Consider the following 25961-nt stretch of genomic DNA (forward strand, 5'->3'; position numbering starts at 1 on the left):
GGGTCTGGAGTCTTCCTCACTGGGGATATTCCAGAACTGCCTGGACACAATCCTGTGCTGTGTGTGCTGAGGTGACCCTGCCTGAGCAGGACAGTGAGACCAGATGACCCCCTGTGATCCCTTCTGGGATTCCGTGGTTCTCTGCCCAGTGCGGCTGGGGAGTCTGACCAACACTTACCCACAATGCAAGTGCACATCTCCACACTGAAAGTCATCAGCTGTTTTATTAACATGGGGTTACATCCATTAATTACATTTATATTCAATTTCTCTATTTGGGGTGCAACATGAGCCTGACCCTGCAGTGGAGCAGGATTATTACCCACAGAAAGGAGAGGTGGCTGCAATGTTAGATGAGGACACGACCTTTTATTTTGTCTTTGTCCCAAATACCCAGTTAATAACAGAATCATTGATCTCAGGAGCACTGCTTCAATCAATGTTCTAATTGTAGGTTATTTTCATCCCAGAATCTTCTCTCCCGGGAATGAAAACACCGCGCAGCGCTGAGATCTCATCAAGGTGACTGAGGTGTGGCTGATACCATGTCAAAGACACGGAAGGGCAAAGTGAATCGTGCTTGTTGCTTCAGGGAAGGAGTGTGAAGGTGACCTGAGGCTGGTTCAAGACGGTTAGTGGACGAAGCAGAGCTGGAGACAGGGCTGGAGCTGGGAGTTCAGCAGCAGAGCCCTAGCCGGGACGGGACGGCCGGCACGGACAGAATGCAGATTGATCCATACAGAGCATCACTTGTTCTGGGAAAAAAGCGCTTAGTGCTGATGGGGGCCCCTAAGCGGGGGAGTTCGGGAGGACCTGAGGACACTTGGGGAGGGCAAAGACACAGCCTAGCGCTGGGCACACGATTGGGAAAAATCCCCGAGGAACGGGGAACGTGGCGCTGACCGCCGCGGCCGCCCCTGCCCAGCCCTGCTCGCCGCACCCGCCCGCGCGTCTGCGCCCCGCGCCCTCCGCGCTAACCACAAAGTCCGCCGCGGCGCCAGCCTGCGTGACGCGCTCGGCGCCCTGCCCTGCCATTGGCTGAAGGCCCCGCGCGTGCACAGGCGCGCCGTGCCGGAGGCGCCGAGGCGCGGGCGGGCGCGGCGGGATGTCGGGGCCCAACGGAGACCCGCACGTGTTGGGCGGCGGCACCGGCGACGACGGCGACGAGGGCGGGGACACCTTCGAGGAGGAAGGTGCGTGCGGGAGAGCGGGGCCGCCATCGCGGAGGGGATCTCGTGGCGCAGGATGGCCTGGCGTGCTCCCCCTGGGCTGCGGGTGGCAGAGCGCAGGTGTGCCCAGATGTGCTCAGGTGTGCCCAGATGTTCTGATGGGAGCGGTGCCCAATGCCAGCGAGGCACCCGCTGCACGGCAGTGGGGCTGAGGGGCTGCAGGGTTTGATTCCCACCCAGCCGTGGGGCACCGAGCTCTTGCGTGTTGCCCTGGGATGGATTTTTTTTTCTGTGAAATAAATATTTTGTGCCTTTGTTGGTTACGGGCTGTGGATATCAGGAAAGAGGATGTTCAGGTTTCGAAATCACAGGGCAGATCACGTGGGCAGATCTGGGAGAAGTAGTTATGCATTAATGCAGCTTGGCAAATTCCACTTTGAGGAATTTCTGCAGTGCCTGGGTATACCGTTTCTGATACTGCCCTGTCTGGTTAGAACCAGCCCATGGAGAAGGTGAGACGACAACGGAGCAGTAATGTGGACGTAGAGGTCACTCTTAAAACTGGAATTCTTTCAGAGTAAGCACTTTGCTACTCTTCTGTTGAAAAGGGCAGAGTTGGGTTCTGCTGTTTCCCAAAACATTCTGTTTCCAGATGTGACCCACACAGGTGATTTTAGGAGTTACATCTGGGGTCTAGCTGCAGTGACAGGACAATAATTTCTGCCCTGAAACACCCCAGGAGCTTTCACTGATTTGCATCTTCACACTGATTTGTATTTCATATTTTTTGAAGAGCTAAGAGATACATTGGATGTGATGGAGAAAGTCACTAAATTTGATCTACATCCTAACTAACTGGGCTTTGTGTGCAGTAGCTGGTCATAAAGGGCAGCAGCTGTTTCCTGGTCTAGTGGGGCTGAGGCTGTGAATCTCTTCCTTGATCTCGAGTAGGAAACCTTATTTTTGCCAACTATTCTTGTAAGAATGTAGAGGAGTTAATGCAATTGCCATACTCCTGCTCAGCATTTCCAATAGGAACATGGTTATGTTTCCACAAAAATCCACCAAGCTTGCAACTAATAGAAAACAATGAAATAAAAGATTTTTGCAGCTTATTTTTAAATGATTATTTTTTTTTTCATTTCCCAAAGCTGCAGAAATTATATAACCTTCATTTGAGTTTTAGGCATGGAGAAAATGAAGCTTCTGCTGTGATGAGAGGCTTCTTGCCAAGTTGATGAATATCCCTTGCCAGAAGTAGTTACCATGTCTGCTTGGGATCTGCACTGGAATATGGTGCATCAAATTGAAGAGCTGTAACTCACGTACCTTGAAAAATGCTGATAGTTTGAAAAATACTGATATTGCCCACCTTTTTTGGAAAGCATGTGTTTGTGGGATTGATTTTTTAAATGCAGGAACACCATCAGTGCTCTTGCTCGTAATGCCACCTCTATGTAAACCTACAAGGCCAAACTTTTATTAATGAGCTCAACTGCAACATTACACAATTCTCCAAAGAACTAAAGGCTGCAACACTCTGAACAGCTCCAAAGTGGTTATTAGAAAAGAAGGATAATTATTTTTTAATGAAACTTCTTAGCTATTAATAATGCAAATTACTTCAATATTTAAATATTCACAGTTCTTTTTAAAGCTGCTGGAAATGGCAGTGCCGGGACCTGGTGTGCTGCGGCACCAGGACACCCTGGCAAAGGGGCAGCTGAGAGAGCTAGAGCTGGTCTGGGGGATTTCAGCACAGCCTGGCCCTCCTAGGGTGCCCAGAGCACATCCTCATCCTCTCTCCAGGTGCTTCAGCTGAGCCCAGTGTTCCAGGGACTGTGAGTATCACACAGGGCTCAGAGAAGCTGGGTAGAGAGGAGCCAGCCTCAGCCCATGAGGTGTGGGCCTGTCCCACCTACACAGGCATCCTTGCCTATCCTGCAGCCCATGATCCTCAGAAACATCAGCCAACAGGTCACAGCTCCTCCTCTGCCTCCCTGCACTCACCCAGCTGTGTTTTTCAGAAAGGAACATGGGACTGGCTCCATCTGGGGGGTCCCCTTCAGCCTCACAGGGGTCCTGAATAACCTCAGCAGTTTATCTTGTCTGATTTTTCAGTTTGGGTTTTTGTTATTCTTTGGGACTGTGTGAATGTTGCTTGGCACAATCCAAAAGCAAGTGTTGCAGAAGCACAGCACTCTTCAGCTGGGTAACCGTGCTAACACACACCACTGTGAAATGCCATTGTACTGAGGCAAACTGCTGCACTTGAAACAATGCTGTGAATAAGAAATTGTACCTAGAGAACCAACTGCCAGGATCATCTGCAGTGACTCTAGGTTTAATAAAGTACCCAAAGTATTACTAGAGTATGAAAATCCTGTGGCTGAACTCAGTGTCCAACACTTACTTCCTGTGGAAATAATGGTGCCACTACCAGCACCTTTGGGCTCATCCCCTCCTGGTGCCACAGCCATGATGGCTGCACTGTTGGGGCAGCCTGACTCCAGCCAGGCCCAAGTGAAGCACATCCCAGCCTGGAAACCTTATCCAGGTAATTCACAGAAAATAAAGCCTGCAACATGCTGACAGAGTGTCTGTATTGTCAGGGAAGATGATTCCAAAGGCAGCTAAAAAGGCTAACTTATCTTTGGGATTTATCTGGTACTGTTACAGTCAGCACTCAGCCTGTAGCTGCCTGTTTGTGTGTGAGATCTGAGGCTGTCAGATGTGCCCACAATGGGTTTGGACTGCCCAGGTACCTTGTCTTAGATCTTGTTGCCAGTGTTCCAGCTTCTCATTGGCCTAATTTGATCAGGGAACAGAGTACATGCAGGATTCAATTGTATTTTAGTTCACCCACCCTGGGGCAAGTAAGACACAGCCGAAATGCTGGCAGGCATGTTTTGCCAGAGCTCTCGCTGCCTGCTCTGACTGCAGTGACTTTGTGCTTACATTGTTCAGTCTCTCATTTCCCTTGCTTTTAGAATATGCAGCAATAAACTCCATGCTGGACCAGATCAACTCCTGCTTGGATCACCTGGAGGAGAAGAATGATCACCTCCACATCTGCTTGAAGGAACTGCTGGAGTCCAACCGCCAGACCCGGCTGGAGTTCCAGCAGCAGAGCAAGCAGCTGAACACAGGAGCTGATGTGCAGGGATCCCAGCCTCCTGCCTAGGGTCTGACCACACACTCTCAGCTGGTGTTGCTAAGTGAACAAACAGTTCCTGGCCACCAATTTAATGTAAAACTTGAATAGCAGAGGTGCCTCGTGTCTGTTAATTGTTCCTTTCTCTGTTTGTATCCTGCCATTCATCTCCATGTTGTGTTTTCCTTTAGCTGTGAGACAGATGGAGAAGCACAAGGGTGGGTGTAGGGGAGCTGGGTCTTTCTGCTTCCCAGCATGAGCCTGGCACTCACATTTGGTTAAAGCTGGTTGTAGGAAACCTGAGCCCATGCAGGTAGTTTGCAGGCCCTCTTCACAGAATGGAAAAATTATCTCTGCTCTCTTTTCCTTAAATCCAAGCAAGAAGCATTATGGCTCTTACTCCTTTGGCAGGGGCTGTCCTGACTCCAGGCTTGTCCCTAAAGTGCAACTCTGATGACAGCCCTGGAGAGGGAGGCCCTTAAAGCTGCTGCCTTCAAGCTACAGCTTTAGTCACATTAACTGTGATGTACGAAATACTGGCATATGGTTCCAGATCACTGAACACTTCCACTGCATTCCAAGCAGATAAAACAAGCTGGCAAGGTGATTTATCTGACCATTGTAACTGGGAGCTGCCCCACTCCTTCAGCTGCCATTAAGGACCAAGGTGTGGAGAGGCAGAGCAGCCTGGTTAGCCTCCACCATAGCATCAGCAACAGAGAGCAGTGTGTGCTCTCTACATTCTGAGGAGGCACGAGAGGTCTGGTCTGTACTTTGTGATCTTGTCAGTATGTCCTAGAGCCAGCACTTTGGAAGCAAGTCTTACTGTTCTACTTATGTAGAGTTAAAGGAGTTTTTTGGAAAGTTAAAGAGGTTATTTAAAAGAAATCTGTTTTATTAAAATCAGTTTGAAACAAACTTTGTTCCTGAGAGTTTTCACTATGAGAACAGATTTGATTAAGCCTTGTAGTATTAACAAAGGACCAAGGTGCATGTTTTTGCCTAGTTTAGGACTTGTCCAAGACTGCTTGTCCAACAGTGTGTGTCTTAGAAAGAAAAGTGTTCTGAGAAGCAGAATACAGCAGAGTCTCCCAAGAGATAAACACTTCCTCTGCCTGGAAAGGAAGTGAGAGGAACTACAAAGAATTCTTAAGTCTGCATCCATCACTCCATGCAGTTTGTGCCCTGTGGAAATCCCATTACCATCTTCTTTCAGGTTCAACAATCCAAGCCTCAGTCTTTCCATGTAACTGCTGTATCCCAACTGTACAAGTAATAAGCAACACTATCCTGTATTAGACACGCTAAAGCCAGGCTTATTTATTCTTAAAATAAAAACAGCGGTAAAGTTGAAGGTTTTGCTCTATTAAAAGACTCAGAAAATAAACATTTCCAGCAAATATCATATGTAAAGGGCTCTCCTTTAAGGCCACTCTATCTGGGTTTGCGCCTGGAAGAGCGTCTGCACCCAGCAGAGGTGAGACCGGCTGTCTCACCTTTGGCGAGGGAGGAAGGCTCTGCTGCTGCCTCCTGCTGTCCTAAGCCGCCTCCACTCCCTGGATCCTGGTGGTCACCTGTGCCTGCCCTCTGCCTGGCTGTGTTGGCTTCTTCCTCACATCCCAGTGACTCCCCTACGGTGTGGCTCTCCTCAGAGAACAGGCAGTCGGCACTAGTGGCAGTGGACTTGTTCTGTTCCTGTAGATTTTCTTCTACAACCATGATACCACACACATCATCAGTCACACTGGCCAGGCTCTTGCCCTCTGGCCTAGAGGTGGCCAGCTCACCCTTACCCTCCAGAGACCTTGAAGTTTGTTCTTGCAGGGCTGACAGCTCTGTGCCCTCCTTATCTATCCCAGGATCATCATTCATCTTGCTGGTATGTGCTGTTGTAGCAAGAGGCTGTTTTGGATCATCCAGCAATTGGGAGCTGGAGCCCTGGGAATGCAAAGGAGCCTCGGGGTAGGCAGTTGTGGCACGATGCCTTGCTGCCTTGTATCTCTGCAAATACAAACAAAGCAGTGTGAGAGAGAAGCCCAGCTCAGCTCCTGTCACTGCAGCAAAGCAGCAGCTGGTCCAGGAACACCTGTACAAAACCAGTGGTGAGTGGCAGGGGCAGAAGTGATCTCAGCAGCTCCTGGCCTGGCTGCTGAGGCTCTCAACAGAGAAGGGTCAGCTCCTGTGAGGAAAAGTTATATTAAAAACTGAAGTCCCTCTCACATTACTTAATGTTGAGCGAGTGCATGGCAGACCTGTGGTTCCTGAGACAGAAATAATGACCTGGCAACTGTTCATCTCAGTCACACTCAGGACTCTGTAGATGTAACAATGCAAGTGACAGCTACTGGCAGGACACATACCCTGGGCATGTGAGGCTCTGCAGAGTCCTCAGCTACTGGTGTGATTTAATGTTTATCAGCCAAAGCAAGGCTTAAGATGAAAGCTTGGTAGTTCTTCACTCTTTTGATACAATCTGCACGGTCAGTGGAACTGTTGACAGGGAGGCTATGATATCATATCCATAATATCTTGTTACAAGTCACTGGGGTATTCCACAGAGTAAAGGTAAGCATATCATCAGTAAAAAGACTCATTTGCACTCACTATCATGATGAATCAGTAGGGGTCTGTAAAGAGATTAAAATGGCTACTGTGCATGTTCTAGACTGGATTTCAGGAAAACAACTCACTGTAGCTAGCTAACATATAGCAGGAACCCAGTCTTCAATGCCCAGACAGATCATGACCTAAAGGAACAAACTGAAGTTCACTCTTTCCCACAGCAGTTCCCTTCATAATAACTCCCTTTCTGCTGCCTGCTGAAGGGTTCCTTGAACTGGCACTAGCAGTACACCTGACAATTTAAGGAAACAATGTTGAGCACAATGCCTTTCACCAGTCTGCAATGTGAAATTACAGCATATCTGACAGGGCAGCTTTACATTGTAATTCAGTTTATCACTGCAGGCATGTTCTTCCTCTGTCCTCAAATTGTGGGGTATGAACAGTATCATATCACATTGGAATTGGATCAGTCGAGTCATACTGTACCCAAACCTAAGCAGGTGCAGGCATGCAAACTGGTGTCCAGAGTGATGCTGTAAATTGTCTCAACAGCACACAATTCTCTGCTTTGAAACACTCTTGCTGAGAATACCCCAGCAACTGGCAGTGATTTAACTCAGATTGTGACAACCCCAAGGCACCTAGGCAGCCAAGAATAATAGTTATCTGCCTACAGACATGTAAGTCTGGACTCATGAACTCCCCAGGTCATTCTGGCATGCATTTGAAGAGCATCTGATTTCAGCTCTAAGTGGGCCAAAAGAGTGACATAAGTGACTGCTGATGCAGTTTCACTCTATGGTGATCTAAAACAAGCCAGAAAAACAGCAAATCCAATTCCTTCATTCCTGAAATGACTAGCTGCAGGAGTGGGAGAGGATGAGCAACCATGAAGGAACAGCTGTGGTCTCCTCCCCTTCCAAATCCACTGCTCTGAATGCTGGCAGAAGTCTAAAGCACTCCACCCCTTCCTGGAGGCAGTGATAGCTGACTGGGAATAGTTTCTTCTGTCTGAGGACTAGAAAAAAAACATGAGGTTTTGGGGGGTTAGGGGTGTGTGTATGTGTGTTTGGTGTTTTTTTTAAACATTATTTAAAAAGGGGGTAGGGAAGCACAGCCGTTTTTGAGACTAGATTGTGGGTGCAGGCAGAGGGCCAAGTCGATGTGGGAGCCTCCCTCTTTGCCAAGGACAGGGAATAATGCTCTCCCATACAGGAGGGCCCAGGCAGTTGTCATAGGATAGGGCAAAAACAGTGCAAGTCCTGTGTACCCTCCACAAGCACTAATCCAGGCCCCTTACCCCCTGGCAAGTCAACAAGGACAGAACAATGGAGGCAGATTCCAGGCCAGCCCAGTAGGAAAAGCTTTAGATACGAAAGCAGCAAGGGGCAATACGGCTTCTTTAGGTGGAGCCAGAAAAGCAAAGGAACAGCACCAGTTTGCAGAGCTTTGTGCTAAGGAGTTTCTAGGAAAGGGTTGCAGACAGAGAGAGACAGACAGACAGACTTCCTCTTGCAGGCTGACCCTGGGGACAAATGGAGTCTCACCAGCTTGTAGATTCTATCACATAAAGAGTCTGTAATGTTAAATTTTCAGGTTTCTAAGGTATCTGATATCCAGGCCTCTTCCTGGATGAATCACGCCCACACTTTTGGCTAAAGGAGCTGTTCTTGCACACCTGGAGATGCATATACACCAGCTTTCTTTACATGGAACAGCCTCTCTCTCCTGCTCAATCCCACTTTGACCAACCTGTAATCTAACAGAGAAGAGGCCTAGACTAAATGACAGGCTCCACAGGTTCAGCAAACAGAGCGGACACTCTGAGGAAGATTCCCAGCCAGAAACAGGCAAAAAGATGACAGCAGCAGTAGCTGGGAAGCAGGACTTGACTGGTTTTAGATCTACAAGGGCTAAGGGAGACAAAGACAGAGCACACCAGGAGAAAGCTACAGCATAATGGACACCAAGGATGATGGAAATGAGCTGGAGACAAGACAGCTGATGTGGTGGATTCACTGGAGAGACACGCACGGGGGTAACAAATGCCAGGCCATGCAATCGCCAAAGGGTCTAACCTGAAAGTTCTCAAAATGCATCAGGGACTTGCAGTGTGCGAGCCGGGCAGCGGAGTCGCTATGGTAGAATTTGTGACACAGCCTGCAGAGGTAACCTGCGACGGGGACCAGAAAATCCAGGCCTGCGAAACGGGAGGGGAAGGGAAATCACAGATCACATTGAACGGAACTCAAATAATGAAAGCATGTTAAAAGAGAAGGGGGATGGGAATAAAGAAGGAGAGGTGGAAAAGCTTTGCTTCTGTTAATCAGGGATTTGCAAGATGACTTGCTGAATATCTCGTCTTACCATGGAATGGCTGTGGTTGATATTCAGAGAGAAATCTGGCTGCCAGAGCAAAGAAACTACACAGAGCGTTAAGGGGGGGAAAAAGGGAGAAAAGAATACAATGGAAAACTACAGAGAACATGTGATCTAATGTAATGGGATCAAACCAAGCAGAAGACAGCAGGCGCGCAAGAGGAACACGCAGAGAACATTCACAGCATGAATCATTATTCCATCTGCCACACGATAGTGGAAGGTTACAGCGATATGGAAGATTCGTGTAAACAGAGCTCTCCTTGGGCACAAAACAGCCTCTGCAGAGCTGCCCTCCTCAAACACGAGTGGCCGTTAGGGGTTTGAAGTCAGTCGCTTACAGGGTGGGGACCAGACACAGCCATCTGGAGGAACCACTGCCCACCAGGCCAGCAGCATGGCTGAGGAACTGCTCGGTACAGCGTGGGGGTTCTGAAGCAGAGGAAACATGCACAGTTTGGGTCTAGCAGAGTTTGATACTGTCAGTGATGCTCAGTATCTCTCTGCAAGCTGCATTTCTGTTTGAAAGCATTCCAATCAATATGCTTTCCGACTCCATCTTTCCAGAGCATCCCTCATTTGCTACCTACTTTCTTCAGTACTCCTGCCCTGCTTGTTCCATGTCCTACCTTAGAAACGTGTCTGGCTATCATCCTTCTTCAAAGTAAAAGGCAGTTGACAAACATCAATCACATCCTCATGTTTTATCACACAGTAATAAAGAAACATCCTGCTTTCAGGAGAGGTTCTTCTCCAGGCAGCAGTGATCTGCACCAGTCCAATGCAGATGCTGGAGCACCATGGCCCAAGAAGTTATTATAACAGTAGGTAGAGACCATCCTCTCCTACAGACGGAGCATGTGGCTAGAGAAGGCTCTGTGGCCGTTTGTGCTTAACTCTGCTTGCTTACCATAGGCTGTGTCTGGACAATACTTCTCACTTCCTTCGTAATCCTCCAAAGACACTTCCTTCAGCCCAGTCTGGAAACCAAAAGAACATTAGTGCCTACTGTATCTGTGGCAATTGTCAGGCTCTTGCATTTTTCTGGTAAGTTTGGGAGCAAAACAGAAGATTCACATACCAGTGACAGAGTTGCACAGCCTCTGATCAGGGGCAGATGCAAACCCCAATGTCAGCAGACCACTTCATTACAAGGGTTAAAATCACCCCTTGCACTCCAAGCCTGAAGGAGCATAGCCATGTACCTCCTTCTTGGTAACTGCTCTCTACTAAGAATGTATTTGTCAAGATAAGCCTCTACACATTTGCTATCAGACCCAGCCACTGCTGGGCTGTTCAAAGAGACTATGCGAATACTGCTTTGTGCTCCTCAACAAGGTTAATGTCTGAAGACAGCAGAAGCTGTACAGCCCAGTAGAAACACCTTCATGTATCCCAAACACAGTGCCTGATTCTCTTCTGCATCACCCTCTTCTCTGGAAGAACCCTAGAATCCCACCCTACTGCTGTGCAAGACTGAGCAGACTCTTGAAAGCCTGAGCTCAGCCAGCCAAGACCAACTAAGTCAGAGAATCCCACAGCAGATTCTCAGACAGGTCATTCCTTCTTCTGTTGCACAGCATACCTGCTTGGCAGCAGAATCCTCATTCTCCATCAGCACTACATCATGGTCTTCCTCCTCACCAGCTCCTCCCTCCTCCTCCTCCTCTTCCTCATCATCATCTTCAAAACAGCCAACAGCATCCACAGTGATCAACTCCTCTGAATCTTCTGGGCTCCCCAACTCCTTCTCTCCCAGCCTAACCTGTAAGGTACATAAAAGAAAGATTAGATCAACTTTGCACTCGCCATTTAACCAAGGAAGAGCCCAGACTCAGGACAGATTGTATGTGATGAGCAGAAGGGACTGCAAGAGGGGCATAAAGCTCTCTTAGACACATCCAACACCTTCTCCCTTTTTCATTCAGCTTCTTTCAGCACTAACTGAAGTTCAGCAAAATATGAAAATTAAAACACGGCTAGAAGAAGTGCACATCTTCCTTTCAGCCCTGCAGTAGTCAGAGAAGCAGAACGTTACTCTGCTCTACAGTGTAGGTGCCTCCAGATGTGCACAGCTCTCCACACAGGCAGTATTACCTCTTTGGCTTTCTGTTTGTGCTCAGGGGACTTCATATGCTCCACAAACTTGCGAGGGGTCTTGAAATGGCGGCTGCAGACAGTGCAGAAAGGACGAAGTGAGCGTTTGGCCAGCTAAGGAAAGAGAGACAATTCTGTAAGTCACAAGAGGCACTGCTTGGAGGAATGTAGATGAATCTTGAACCAAAGTCAGTCACACATCCTGGGAGACCACACAGAAAATAGTCTTTTCAGCAGAAAGGGCTAACTCTTCTCCACCAAAAAGAAGAAAAACATGCAGAGCAAAATTAAGTGTGCGTTAAAATAGGTGTTCTGTCACTTCCCTAAAAGTCAATAAATATGCTGGCCTGCCTGAAGTTTACCTTAAAGAGGCTGCCCACCAACTCCTCGATTCAATTGATTAGGTGAGTATGGTAAGTCATATTTCTTAAGAACACTCAAAAATTACAGATTAGAGGTGCCTCAGGCCATAAAGACACATCATGACAACTGGAAGCTCCAACAATGCCAGAAGCAGGAGGTAGCACTGCACTGCCCTTAGGGAGGGAGTTACTGGCAGAACTAATATGCACCCCTCCACTTCAGTCACCTCTCCTTTGCTGCTTGGGGAGCAGGAGATGCTACATGCTTCCATTTAATCCCCAGACAAAAGGTGAGTGCAAAATGAAGTCCAAGCTATGGCTGTTACCTTGTGCTCCTGGGTCCTGCGATGTTTGATGAGGTCCCCGGTGAAATGCACCTGACACGTGTTACACCACCGCCGCTGGGTCTCTCTGAAGTGACAACAGATAGAGCTGTAAGTCACACCTTTTCCATTCTCCACAGAATACTGCAGGTAGCAATCTGTCCCTGGCATTGTTTTCTTCACAACTCCTCTCTTTACAGGCTTGAATTTATCTTCTCTCCTTCTCACCCACTTACAGGTTGCTTTAGCTTGTGCTGACAGGAATACACCAGATAAAACAGGTCTCCTACTTAATCTACTGTATTAAAAACTACAAAGGTCAAAGTCAATTCTGGTATCCTTCAGCAACATAGAAAGTTGCCTGAAGGAAATTAAGGCCCTTGAAATCAGAGGGGATTTGTACCTTACCTTAAACTGAGAGGCACCCTGATGCAGTGAAAAATTTTAGAACCCATGTAGGGCCACACTCAGGTTGAATTTTCTACTGCAGACCAACACTTACCCATCTTTTCCTGCTAGTACTTTCTGCTGTTTCACCATGGGCAATAGTGAAACAAAACAAACATTGCTCATGTGCTGAATCTCCCCAAGTCGCTGCTGGTGCTGAATTCCAGCCATGTGGGATTGGAAATTCTGAAAGAGAGGTTAGGAGAAAAATCCTTTTAAATGTATCCAAAACACAGAAAATAATAGGTATGAGCTATGCTTTCCTTTCTTTTGATGCTGTTTAACAATGAAATATAAAAGCTTAAGAGCATGGCTGCCTGTGGATCCACCCACATTCTCTCTCTAGCAGGTTGCTTGCCAGCTCTCAGGAGAGGTTTATTTTATCTGCATACTTGTCATCATTTCTCATGTTCCTTGTTCCTAAAACATGAGCCCTTACTAACAAGAGATTGGCCATCTAATTCCCATCTCTTGGCCAACTGGATACCTGTCAGACCTGTGCATTTTTACCTGCTGACTGCAGCAATTGGTCTTGCAGATGTAACAGTAGAATTTAAGGACTGATTCCGGGTTGGGATCAGCTGTGCCCATGTCGCAGGCCCAGTGCCCTGGTTTCAGAGCTGTTGTACTGATAGCTCTGCTCTCACTGCTCTGCTGAATAGTCACTTTCAGTGAACCTCCAGAGCTCAACACCTGTCAAAAGAAGGAGTCAACATTAAGTTCAATCCCTCCATAGAATAAGAATTACACCTGCTTTCTGTATGTCACCTAAGCTCTTTACCCTTTAGGAAAATGCACTTAAGCTTGAACCCACAGGAGGCTGATCAGGACTCTCATAAACACTCCTCCCAAAGCTGCTAAATCAGCGATCCCTGTGTCACAGCACCAGCCCTATTAGCACAGATGGTTGTTTCTGCAGCCTCTGCAGCCACTGTATGATCCAGCCTCTGGGGACTGGAGCCACAAACAATTGTTGCTAAGGGACACAGTCAGCTCATGTTTCTCCACAGCAAAACTAAAGCCTACTCAGCACAACACCTGAAGGGAGTGAGGAACTCAGACATGGGCAGGATGATACATTTGATTACATCAATAAATGTCTCCAATTATGGAAGACTGTCAAGTCTGATTCACACCTGAGGTTAAATCTTTCTCTGCTCACAGCTTTACACAGCCTAAGGTTCTGATTTAACATCCAGCATGGGGGCCACGTATTTCATACAAAAGACTCTCAGGCTGCATCTTTTAACACCACCTGAATCTTTTTACATTTCTCTTTAGCAATATGAAAGATGCATTTAGCTATGGCCCTCCCTACATAGAGTTTTAAGTAACCCTTTCAATTTAGCTTTCCATCTTTCCAGCTGAATACAAAAATCTAAATGAATGCCCCATCCATAGGCAGCAGTAGGTAAGGAACAGGCCAGCACAGCTACAAAAGCAGCAAGTCAGAGCAGACTGTGCACTAATTGCAGACATATTATGCCTTATTGCCAGGGACAACAGCTTACAGCAGGAGACAGAGCTCCAGACGTGGGTGCCAGCTGGTTCCCAGTGGCAACGGGCTTCTCCAGGATGGAGGGGGAGGTTGTATGTTCTGCACCACCCCTACATGGAGTGGTGTCTGCTCACCTCAGGAGCCTTCGGTTCCTCAGAGAATTTCTTCTCTCTGGAGAGATCTTCAGTTGTGTACTCCCTTGCATTGTCTGTACCTAAGAAGGGAGAGTCCTTTTAGCAGTCTTAAATCAAAACAGCAATGATAGGAAAAACAGAGCAGCAGGTGAGTGAAGTCAGGGAGCTTTCCTCACAGCACTGTTGGCCATAAGCCAGTTCACAAACCTTTCTCCTTATCCTTAATAATTAAGACAGAAACATCTAATCATTTGCCTTTGGCAGGTAACAGATACTAGGGGATACAGTTTGTATTTGGTTCCTAGATTTTATCCTTCTTTCTCCATCCTGTACAACTGGGGAAAGAACATTTCTGTAGACCCATGGGACCTACAGGTGCAGTTTCAACAAGGAGTGCCCTAAAAATTCAAATCACAGGGCTCAGCAACTCACCATCAGCTTGGGCATGGGTGCATGAGACTTCTGCTTTCTTGCTGTCTGTGGCATCCTCTAACGCAGACTCCCCAGTCACACTTCAAGGATATCAAGAAAAGTACCTTAACTGCCATGTTACAGACAAAAGTTTCAAAAGGCACACCAATGCACATGCTAGGGTCTAACCTACCACACTCTCCACTAAACTCCTAAATTAATAAGCTACTGGAAGTGGTATTTCAGGCAAGAATTTGACAGAAATAAATAAAAATAATGTAGCGTGGGTGTTCTAGAATGGATTCAGAAAGAGCAGCCAAGTAATCTGGACAAGCAGGTTACAACTAATTTTTTGGTTAGCTGCCCTCTCCTGCAAGAAGCCTGAAGGGAATTAAATTCATACAAGAAATATTCTTAATAAGAGCTCTGAGAGCTCTCTCTTGTGACTGGTGACCTGTAGGGAAATTACAACACCTGGACAGTGCTTCTGGTTGCTCTGTGCCTGAGAGAAGAGACCTATCAGAACTGAAGGAGTGCCTTTACAGGGATTTCACCACAGCTGCCTGCTCTATTCATACCAATCGTGTTTCATTTCAGAGTCCCTACAGCTCTGCTTGTGGGGGAAGCGAAACTCTACAAGATGCAAATCAAAAAGGCCTTGCTTTTAGTGATCTGCTAAGGAGAAAAGCACTCCTGAGGGGACTATTGAGAATAAATGTCTGACTTCCAGAGGGCACAAAGTGTTCTCTGCAGTCTCTTTCTACATCCCCCATTTTTCTGTCAGGACTAACTTTCCACCGTTACTTGACTGTCTGCTCTGAGGGTGGCTCAAATTCCCACCTGCTGGTGTCCTTCTGCCAAGAGGGAGCAGCACCTTCTGCACAAGCAGGACAGGCGATAGCGCAGGTACCGCATCCCGTTATCCGAACGCACGCACACCGCATAATTTATCAGATTGATACGTGATAACGGAACTGGGTTGCACGGCTATAAATATGCAGCAGGGTTTGGGCACTGCAAACACGAATTAAACAGGAGTGACTGGCATTAACATTATTTGTCAGGTGCTGCCAGCAGGCTCAATGCTAACGGTGCCACACACATACGGTGCCAGCACTCAGGGCGAGGGTTTGCAGCCTGAACTGGAAACCTAAGGAGCAATCTAAGGGAGCAAAAGCCACCACGAGCATGATTTAAAGAGGAAATGGTATTCTATGGATACTTGTCATGCCATGCTAGAAGTGGGTGTTCAAGGAGGATTTGAAGATGATGAGTGCTTTCTGCACTGGAATGAGGATGTTGTTCCAGGTGTACAGATGGTACATAGGAGCAAAGGCAGAAGTGGGAAAAACCTGAAATGAAGAAGGAGGCTGGTATTTCTGGCTAAAGGGAAATGGAACAATGAAGCATGAAACACAACTTTATGACATAGATGGGGGGGAATGCCCTTCTCATCTGTGAAGGACAGTATGAGAACAGTAAACTTTTTTTTTCACAGATCCTTCATCTGTTCATTGGAAGATACTAGAAACACTTGGAAAAAAAAAAAACAAAAGCTAAATAATAATCTATTCTAGGTAAATACCAGCCATAATATATGCATCAAATATGGCAGTCCTGAACTGCAGCTTAGGAAATAATTTTCCTAATAGCTGGCTTGCTGCAGTGAGAGCTGTCATTCCTCAGACTTGATTCTTGTTTACAGTGCGTGTAACAGGACTTTGATTAATACCCTGCTAAATATTAATGTAATTAAAATTAAATTAGCTTTGGCAAACAGATTAACAAAGCATGCACTCAAATGTATTCAACCTAGCTTTAATTGAATTTATTCACTTTCTTGCTAATCAGAGTCCATAACTCACGATGGTCCCTGAGCACACAGTATTTACCACTCTTTAATGTTTTACTTTGATGTTTGGATATTACCTTGATAATGTAATCCTGGAATATTCCCCCTAAAGCTATTCACTAATCTGTAATCTACAAATGGGAAACAGCGAGGTGAGGAAACTTGTCCAAAAGCAGGCAGTGAATGCCTGACAGGGAAGGTAAGAGGACCCAGGAGTCCTGACTCATCCTCGTTAACATATGCTAGAGAATTCTCAAGTCAGTGCCTACAGAAATCTGTATTCACTCCTTCCTCTTCTCCCTCCACACCAGCCAAGGGTGACAGCTCTGGGAGAGGAGCAGCCCGGTGCAGATGGCAGCGGAAACTCCGCGAGGTGCCTTCCCACTAGATGGCAATGCAGCCCTGCCTGTCCCCGCCGCACCCTCGGGAGGCCGGGAGAGCCGGGATGGGCCTGCCAAGGCAGCCTGCCGCGCATCCCTGGGGGATAATAGGATTGCCTTTGCCTATTTTTACCCAGCAGACACAAGAACCGGCAAGGCAACCTCTGCAGAAGGGATACAGAACTCAATGCTCATGGATACAGGCTTGGATACTAGGGAGTATTGATTCACTTTATCATTTCTCAAAATAAATTACCCTCCTGTACACCTACTGTAACCTAATATATTCCAAGGCTTTCTTTTCCCTTTCTGCTCATTTCACTTTTTTGACATTTAGGGAAGAAACTTGGAGAAATACACCAGAATAGAAAAGAACCTCTATGCTTCTTACAGGGATCCTGGCAGAAGAATACAGGAGCAAACCCTGCTTTGTTGCACATCTAGAGAAGCTGCATCTCTCATTTTTCATTCTCGTAATTGCATCACCCCTAGCAGAGACCCCACAACACCCAGTATCTCAGCAAGCATCACAATATTTTCTAAAGCAAGCTGTTCACAAGCATCTGAAATACCTCTTACATGCTAGACATCAGGCCAATAGAGTATACAGCCCTAATTATTAGAAAATAAAATTAGACAATAATTCTAAACTCAGTAACTATCTCAATACCCCATTCAATAAATACCTCTTCAGTCTTTTTGCTGCAGGCTCAGTGTTCAACACAGACTCTGCTGGAGTTCTTGGCTCTGCAGGAACACAGAAGGAGATTTCCTTAGCAAAACAGACCATGCCACCTTGAGTGTGTTCCATATCTAAATAACAAATGCCAATGAGGCTCTGTTAGAGCGAATAATACTAAATACTTGCTTATTCTGAATTTATGAGCTGCTCTGACAAGGTTAGACAATAATCTCAAATATTTGAGCTTTATTGCAATGTCACTGCATGAGGTGCTGCCCCAAAAAAAAGAAATCTATGTTCATATCTACTAGGTGGGTCTCAGTCCTATACCTAAGTGACAGAGCCATGAACATGGGAACCTTAATATAAGCCAAGGTGGCACGTCTACCTGACAGCAACCAGTTAACAAGACAGTTTTCACTGCAGCATAACCCTGGTCACAACCTCATCAAAGTCTGCAGTTTTAAATCGTGCACTCTTCAGTCAGAAATGACATTCCCACATCTGTGTTGTATCTAAATCAAGATATTCAGTGCCTGCAGTTTCTGTGTTGACAAGTGGGGCACCAGGACTTTCAACTCATCTTTTTCTTAGCTGATTCTAACTGGTTCTGCTTGATGTGTTTGGCTGCATGAGATGTTGACTTCAACATGGGTAAGGCAATGCAGAAGCTTTAATTTCAGACCAGTTTTCTTTTTTCCTTCCCATCTTAAACAGAATTCAGTGTCAAAGGGACTTCTGAGAGAGAAATGGAGCAGGCTCATAAAAAATAAAAAATATTCACATAAAAGTGGTACACAATGCACATAGAGGGCAATCACAAGCAGTTCAAGTATTTACAATTAGAAACACAGCTGATTAAGCCTAAAATCATCTCCAGTTTTTGCTGCAGGACTATCAAGAGAAGTTTATAATATTTGCAAGCAGTTGTTTCACTACAGGCTCCTCCTTACCTGTGAATGGTGAGGAATTGTTCTGCTCTGACCCTGCTTGCATTCCCTCTGGAATTTCCATTTTCTCATCACCTTGTGTGTGAGATGAAGAACCAGGATCTAGTTCCCGCTTCCTGTCAGGAACTCTCTGGAAGTCCTGCAATGGGCAGAGAGTCACTGCCATCTCTTAGTCCTAACACAAACTGCCTAAAGCACCAGAGTTTTACTGTGGGGCAGGAACAGGAATTCCAGTGATAATGGAAAGGAACAGACGGTTCACAATGGACTGCCCTGCCTGAGGAAAGCTTACATGGTCAAAGAGAGCAAGGTATTTCACTCCCTAAGGCAGCCAGGACAAATCCCCAGTGCTTTAAACAGCAGCTGTAGGAAATCCATCTGCTTGCAGAGGGTAGGATCATGCTAGGGAAACTCTGGAAAGAGCTGCACAGGCAGGGAAAAGGGTATTCCAAAATAATCCCCCTTCTTTTGACTCTGGAGGACAGTGTGAATTTACCTTATCCACCACATCTTTTTGACAGAATGGGATGAAATGTGACAAAACTAATCTAAGAGGAGGCAAGTAGCAGTCAACCCAAGAACCATTTCCAGGATACAAAAGAGGTCTTAATGACCGAAAGTGAGAAAGGTTTTCACAAAACAAGAATTGTAGATTTTACAAAATCCACAAGGACAAATACAGTCTGATCGTAAAAAGTGGGAGAACAGCCCAAAGAGGCAGTGTCCATAGTAGGAGCAAGTTGTTTGAGAACAACAAACTGCTTTGCAACAGCAAAGCACTTAGCCAGGATTTCTTCTGTTGTAATTACTTTTAAGCTGATACTTCTAAAGGCTCCTTTTATATCCTAGGTTTAAACAGTTCTATCATGGAGAATTCCCTCTCTTGGGCAAGTAGTGACAAGAAATCTTTGCACCACAAAAGCCTCTGGGATGGAACGATTTCTGCATTTCTGTGTCAGCAGCATGGCACAAAACATTATTTTCTTTGTAATGCTCTCTCCTTTCTCCTTTGTACTCCGCCTACTATACACTCAACAACTGCAAGTGCAAAAGGAGCACAAAGCTCCCCAGCAGCTGGAAACCACAATCCCACCTTGCGAAAGGTCCGGTTCTGCCGCTGGAATGGGAGGCCGGGGAAGCCCAGCCGAGCTGGCTTTAAGGAGACCCCAACAGGTGGTGGTCCCAGGAGGGAATGTCTTGTAGCCTGAGGGAAGAACTGCTGCAGTGCTGGTGCTGTCATGTTAAATCCACGCAGGTTTCCTATAAATGCAAACACAGCATTTCACCACCCTGTGCTGTGCAAAGGAGAGAGAAAAATCTTCCACCTGAATAAGCAGCAGGTAGAGGGGAAGGGCTCCTCTACACATGACCCTGTCCTTTATTGGGCACTGCATAGGTGTTCTGTGCTCTACCCTCTTCAGCACACAGAATGATTTGATGTGATTGCAACCATTACTATGGATCAAGCTATTTAATTATAATTGTCACTCCAGGCAAAGATCATTAGAGCAATTATTTGATCTGAGCACATTAGTGCTCGTGTTTGCAACAAACAAGGTCTCGTTTTACAAAAACTCTCTGTAAAAAAAGGAAAATTCACCCCACATTTGTGCAGCTGACTGCCCACACCATAGCTTGGAGCTCTTTAAAACAAGCCAGTAACAGCATTTCATTTAAAACACCACCGAACTTTTTAAAAAAAATCCCACAGTCCTCTCTGCCACCTGGTTGTCATGCAAGCTCAACATGTCAGCCTCAACTCTGACACTTGAGACTCTGCCATTTCCAATTATAATGCTCTGCTTTCTGAACAGTTCAGCATCCACAGACTATTAACCAAGTGTCAAAAATTTCTTCTGAAGACAGTTCTTGTCACCCCCATTTCAGGGGTGAGGGAATGGAGGGGCCCAGATGCCTCAGCTATACCCTCAGAAGCCATCCATCATTCAGGGAACCTGGACTTAAATTCCCATTTTTTCTCTCTCACTTGAATTACTGCATACTCCAGCCCTTTAGCAGCTGTCAAAACAGGGCAGCAAAGTTTGGAAACAGGCACCCAACATCTGAAAAACCAAGCTACACTCTTAAAAGCCTGCAACACAATAGGAAGTACTCCCTATGTTTGTCTGCAAAAGCAATCTAATCTATTATTACTTCTCATATATAATCCCTTACTGCAAAAGGGCATAGCTATACTAAAAAAAAAATATAACACAAGAAATCATCTTCTGCTCAAGGTCTGATACCCTTAAAGAACCACACATCTGCTTCAATTTGAAGTATTTATCTTTTCCTATTCCCACTGCTGAAGCTACACACAGCCAATGAATTATTTATGCTGATGCTTCCCAGGGAGAGAAATGGCACAGCATCAGATATTCTTACATGTAACCCAAACCTGAATGGCCAAAAAATTCATATCACTAAAAAGGGCCACATGGACATTGACAACCACATTCCATGTTACCTGTGGCTACCTGAGGTAGGTGATTGAGAGAAGTCACAACTCCATGGAGAGGTGAAGAGGAGCAACACTAAGACAAAATGCATGTAAAGTGTTCATTAACATATACTTATTCTGCTCTATCTAATTAGCCCCAGGTCCTTGGCACAGTATTTAAATACAACTTCTCAATAAAAGATTCAGGGAAAAACGTCAGCTGACTGCAAATGTATCTAGAAGGAGCATGACTGACTGAAGGCTGGAGTCACTATTTTTTCTGACAATATATGTACACCCATCTCAGAGCATGGCTTGTCCTTTCTCACTGTCACTTTCCCTTCAACCTGAGAGAGAGAGAGATCTGTGGAGAGCCACTGGAGTCACTAGAGAGCCCTCTCGTTAAATGGGCAAGAGAGAACAAAAGGAGAGTTAACGACATGCAGAATAAATCTTTTGTCTTCACATCTGGTCATGATTCACAGTCAAGGTAGAAATTGCAGGCATTAATCTAGACTAGGTACTTGAAAACTATCCCAGGTACTGATTTTCTGTGTTGAAAAAAACTGTCAGATTAAGATATGAGCAAAAAATAAAAACATATCTTTATTCCTATTATCTTTACATTAGTAATGCTATTATTAAGGCAGCTTCATAAATTTGCTTTGAACACACAAAAAGAAACTGAAAATCCACTTATGGAAACACAATAACAGAAAGACAGAGATACCGCCCACCATAGAAATTACAGCATCAAAATTTCACAATACAATTGACACCCGAACTATCTTCTACCTTAATATACTGTATTTGTTTGTGCTGCACTAACTTTGGACAAAGACAAGAATCTACTGCAAACAAGGTTAGCGTGTATGTAACAGATAATTAAATAAATGGCCTTAACCTTGTAACCAAGAAAGACAAACAAATAATCAAAATCTCAGTATTTTACCTAAATATATTGATGAAAAAATACTTGCTCTATCAAGCCTAAAAGGGAAGGAATGTATTTAGTATCTAACCTGATACCTCCTAGTGCTATTCCCAGTTTTGAACAGTTGGGCACATGTGATTTTCAACAACTGAAGAACCTCTGTTCTGAGGACTACAGACTAATTTAAAGAGAAGATGGGAGGAGAAAAAAAAAAAATAAGACAACAAGCAGAACTGCCAAGGACAAGAACTGCACTGGTTCAGCAGGAAATAGCCATGGTATGGTTTCAGTCCAAGAGGATGATTAAATAACTCCAGTAAGTAAGCGTTTCCCATAACGACAGTACCTTGCATCTGCTGCATGAGTAAGGCCCGCTGAAGCATAGGATTGGCATTGAGCAGCGATGGCTGATTTGTTGCCCGTAAGCTCAGCATCTGTTGCTGCTGCGGCGGCGGCAAACCCCTGGAAAAGAAGGTATCAATCATGAGAACCCAACAAAAACTGTACCCTTCTATTTCAGGCACCCAGCAAGCATAAAACAGAGGGGCAAACAGCTGAAAGGCTGATATACATGCATTAAAAGGCACCATGCACTGGCACTGTATCCTCTTTCCTCCGCTCTCCTGGAATTTCCAAAGCTGACAGATTGTCTATCAAAGAATTTGAGGTCAGAGACAACTCCTTAGCACCAAGCCCACATAGAGCCTCCTAAGCAGCATAAAAAAAGCCCAGAAGCTGACTGCGGTTCTACAGAATTATGCAGCACCCATCAGGAGAAATGAGTGATCTAGATCAGCAGCTACATTTAACACGACAACAAAAAAGTTCTAAAAAACAGGGAGTTTTCGCAGTAGCTTAGAGCTCATTCTCCCAAAATCAACACCTCCCACACGGAGCCAGACAGGTCAGAACTGTCAGTGGTGCCCCCTAACTGCAAGAACCAGATGGAAAAATAAAGCACGGCCTTCATATTTAAAACACGAAGAGGAAGAAGCAGCAGGGAAGAACTCTCCAGTTCTAAGGAGGGTGGAGCAGATGCGAGAGAAAAGTCTGAGGAAACTGGCAGGCACTTCTTCAGGCGATTGCAAGGTCAGGCCCACCTCTATGCACGCTGCTGACACAGCTAAATCTGTCAGAGCTGAAGAGAGGTACAAACACGGATCGAAATATCCACCCTGACAAAAAAACCCAACTCCTTTAACAGAATTCACAGCAGCTCATCTTCACATTTGCTGCTCTAGATTGTTCCAGTCTCTGAGCTATTTATACCACAAAAACCATACTTTTATAGGTGCAAGATGCATCCGTGCTATCTAGCAGTCAGCCCCTTACAGGCATGTTAAGAGCAGCTTTTTTTATAGTATAAAACATATAAAAATGGTAAAAAGATTTGCAGGTTCATATTTCTAGTAAAACAGAAAAATTCCCACGCTTACCTCAGAGACAAATGCCTTATAAGGATAAAGTAATACAGTAATTCCTTAAATAACAAATTAAATTTCTTCCTACATTCACATCCCTTTGCTTTGAATTTGCAAAGAATATGGCTTTAAAGATAACAGTAACTGCAAATAAATGCATTATTTTGGAGAATATGTGTTGGTTTCACAAGTCTCGGCTCATCGGGGACAACTGCTCCTATTTAAGTTGTTTCGCATCCTGCATTTTTTAGGAAAACCGTGGTTATTTTCTGGCAAATGCTCTTTCTCCTTTCACAAACAAAACACAATTTTCTCCATCCCCTGCCTGCCCCACCGTGCTCAGCCACAGCCTTAGCGCTGGTGCCACTGCAGAAACAAGTTCAATCATCGCACCCACACCAGCAGACCCAGCTAGAGAAAGCAAATAAATAAACAGCTTAAGTTCAACACTAAAACAATAAAGTGCTCGTGTCTGCTGAGGGTGGCTGTGCTGAGCGTTGTGTTTCTGCAGAAGGCGTTTTCCCCGAGCCCCGGCTGCCCTGCCCGCCCTGAGGGGCGACGCTCGGCTCGGAGCACCCACCCACCGCCCCTACACGGCCTGCCCGGGTCACCCACGGGCTCTCGGGGCCTCCAGCCCCGGACGGCGGACAGGGATCCCCGGAGCGCTGAGGGGACGCGGCCAAAGACCCCACAGGGGCCGCCGCCCTCCCTCCCACACCCGCGGCCCCCTCGGTGCCTCCAGGCGCTGCCCCGACCGAGGCCCGCGCCCCCCAACCCCGGCCCGCCTCCCTTTGTCGCCTTCCCCACCAGGGGAGGGCAGCCCCGCACCGGCCCCGCCGCGGCGAGCAAGGACGGAGCGCAGGGAGGCGGAGGAGAGCGGTCCCCCGGGACAGGCCCCGGATCCCCGGCCTCGCGTAGCGACGCTTACCGGCCTCCCTGCTGCGCCGGAGGGTGGTGATGGTGCTGCTGCTGCTGCTGCTGGAGGAGGTGCTGGAGCTGCAGCAGCTGCTGCTGGAACTGCTGCTGGTTGAACATGTCTGGGGAGCCCCGAGCGAGGCGAGCCTGAGACAAAATACGGGAGGGCGAGGGTGGCACCGGCTGCGGGGCTGGCGCGTATCAGCCCAGCAGCCATTGAGCAGAGGAGCCGCCGCCGCTGCCGCCCATTCATTCACTGAGCCGAACCCCCCCTGCCGCCTCCTCCTTTCCCCCGGGGTCATCGCAAGCGGCAGCCTGTGGAAGAGGTTTCCAAACCCCACCTCCCAAAACCCGCTCCCACCCTCCCCGTCCCGCTCCCCGCGGCGGGGCCGCGCCGAGACCCGCAGCCGCTTCCCGTCCCTTCGCCCGCTCGCCCCGCCGACACTCACGGCGCAGCCCGCGGCGATCAGCGCTCCCCGCCCGCCGCCTCCATCTTCCCGCCGGGCACAACCAGCACCTGCCCGGCCCCGCTCCCCGGCCCAGCCCCGGCGGGAGGCAGCTCCCTGGGCAGGGCTGTAGGACACGGCCGCCCCCGCGGGGCTGGGGATCACCCCGGAGCCTCCTCTCAGGTCGCCCCAGCCCGCAGCGCCTCCATCCCTCATTCCCCGCGCAGAGGCGGCATTGAAGTCCCCTGTCCCTCGAGGGCTGGGAGGGAATGGACACCATCTGCCCAGGGTTGGGCAGGGAATAGTCTGCTCTACAGGAGCAGCAGATGGCATCCAACAGCGTGGGCTTTCCGCTCTTTGTTTTTTTTGGGTTTTTTTTTTGTTTGTTTATTTGTTTGTTTGGTGTGGTTTTTTGGTTTTGTTTTAGGTTTTTTGTTTGTTTTTGTTTTTGTTTTTTTTTGGTTGGTTGGTTTTTTCCGGTGTTTTTTGGTGTTTTTTTTAATAGTCCAGGGGAATCTTTGGTAACCATCTCACCGAGAAGATGGGAAAAAAACCCAAAGAAGCCAAAGCAGCCTCTGGCAATTTACTGTGGTCACATTTTTGCAAGCCTATTATGAGAATCTGGAAGAAAACCAACAGGGACTTTTGTAATATTGCTTTATGCTGTAGACTTAGATGACTTCTCTAGCAGGTCCATCCCCCCCTTTTTTTTGTTTGTTTGGTTGGTTGGTTTGTTTTGGGATTTTTTGGCAGGGGATGGGTTTGCAGCAAAACCTTTCCTGCATGGCCTGTTTTCCATAGCAAAATTAATCTTAAGCGCTTTCAGTACACACAAGCTCTCTATGAAAATATACTGTGACTATCATTTCTTCGTATGCTAAACCTCAGAAGGATCAAGAGGCATCTCTGATCCTTGCTATTCCAAAGAATCCATCCTGAAATAATTTACTTTATAGTCTTTTTATTCATGCCAGTAAAGATTACTTGATTCCTAAAGTCCTTGGAATTGATTTTTACCTGAAAGCATTATAAGATGAACACAGACAGTTACTGGTGATATACAGTTATGATTAGTAATTTTAAATGCAGCAGCATTATGTTGATTTTTCCTTTGGTCCTTTCTATACCATCCTGATTTTCTAATCTTGAATTTGGAGATGATCATCTGTATTAATCAATGATGGGCTCTGTTCATGTCCAGAGCCCTTTATGGCTGTCTGCACACAGAGAAAATGATTTCCTGTTAAGCATGAAAACTTAAATGTCATCCTAGGGAACATACATACGGAGAAAAAAACATGCATGGAGTCTTTTAAAAATAATTTTGCATAATTCATCCTCTGCTCCTGTAATTGTGCTGTTAGAGCAGCCAATGGCCTGGCTGCTTTGCAGCAGTGGGGGT

General features: G+C 46.5%; 2 protein-coding genes across 7 annotated transcripts; one reads left to right on the plus strand and one right to left on the minus strand.

Annotated features, from left to right (window-relative positions):
- Positions 1–1033: 1033 nt before the first annotated feature.
- Positions 1034–5241, plus strand: BBLN (bublin coiled coil protein). The gene is made up of 2 exons (XM_021551474.3): positions 1034–1193; positions 4160–5241. Exons 1-2 carry the CDS (start codon positions 1106–1108, stop codon positions 4351–4353), a joined length of 282 nt encoding a protein of 93 aa, XP_021407149.1. The 5' UTR covers positions 1034–1105; the 3' UTR covers positions 4354–5241.
- A 373-nt stretch (positions 5242–5614) lies between these two features.
- On the minus strand, positions 5615–24818 carry CIZ1 (CDKN1A interacting zinc finger protein 1). Of its 6 annotated transcripts, none has more exons than XM_021551470.3 (17): positions 24563–24817; positions 24127–24260; positions 22124–22239; positions 19497–19663; positions 18407–18542; positions 17458–17518; positions 14561–14640; positions 14129–14208; positions 13007–13189; positions 12552–12682; positions 12053–12137; positions 11365–11478; positions 10853–11032; positions 10178–10247; positions 8967–9088; positions 6117–6324; positions 5615–6032 (listed from the first exon to the last, which is right to left on the minus strand). In XM_021551470.3, the coding sequence occupies exons 1-17, from the start codon at positions 24773–24775 to the stop codon at positions 5758–5760; spliced, it is 2355 nt and encodes a 784-aa protein (XP_021407145.2). In that variant the 5' UTR covers positions 24776–24817; the 3' UTR covers positions 5615–5757. The 6 variants fall into 6 exon arrangements, with proteins under 6 accessions (XP_021407145.2, XP_021407144.2, XP_021407143.2 ...); XM_021551472.2 differs by having other exon boundaries at positions 5873–6032; positions 6128–6324; positions 24563–24816; XM_021551469.3 differs by having other exon boundaries at positions 5615–6261; positions 24563–24818.
- Between the last annotated feature and the right edge of the window lie 1143 nt (positions 24819–25961).

The sequence above is a fragment of the Lonchura striata genome, chromosome 22 (genome assembly GCF_046129695.1).
Source record: "Lonchura striata isolate bLonStr1 chromosome 22, bLonStr1.mat, whole genome shotgun sequence".
Lineage (NCBI taxonomy): Eukaryota > Metazoa > Chordata > Aves > Passeriformes > Estrildidae > Lonchura > Lonchura striata.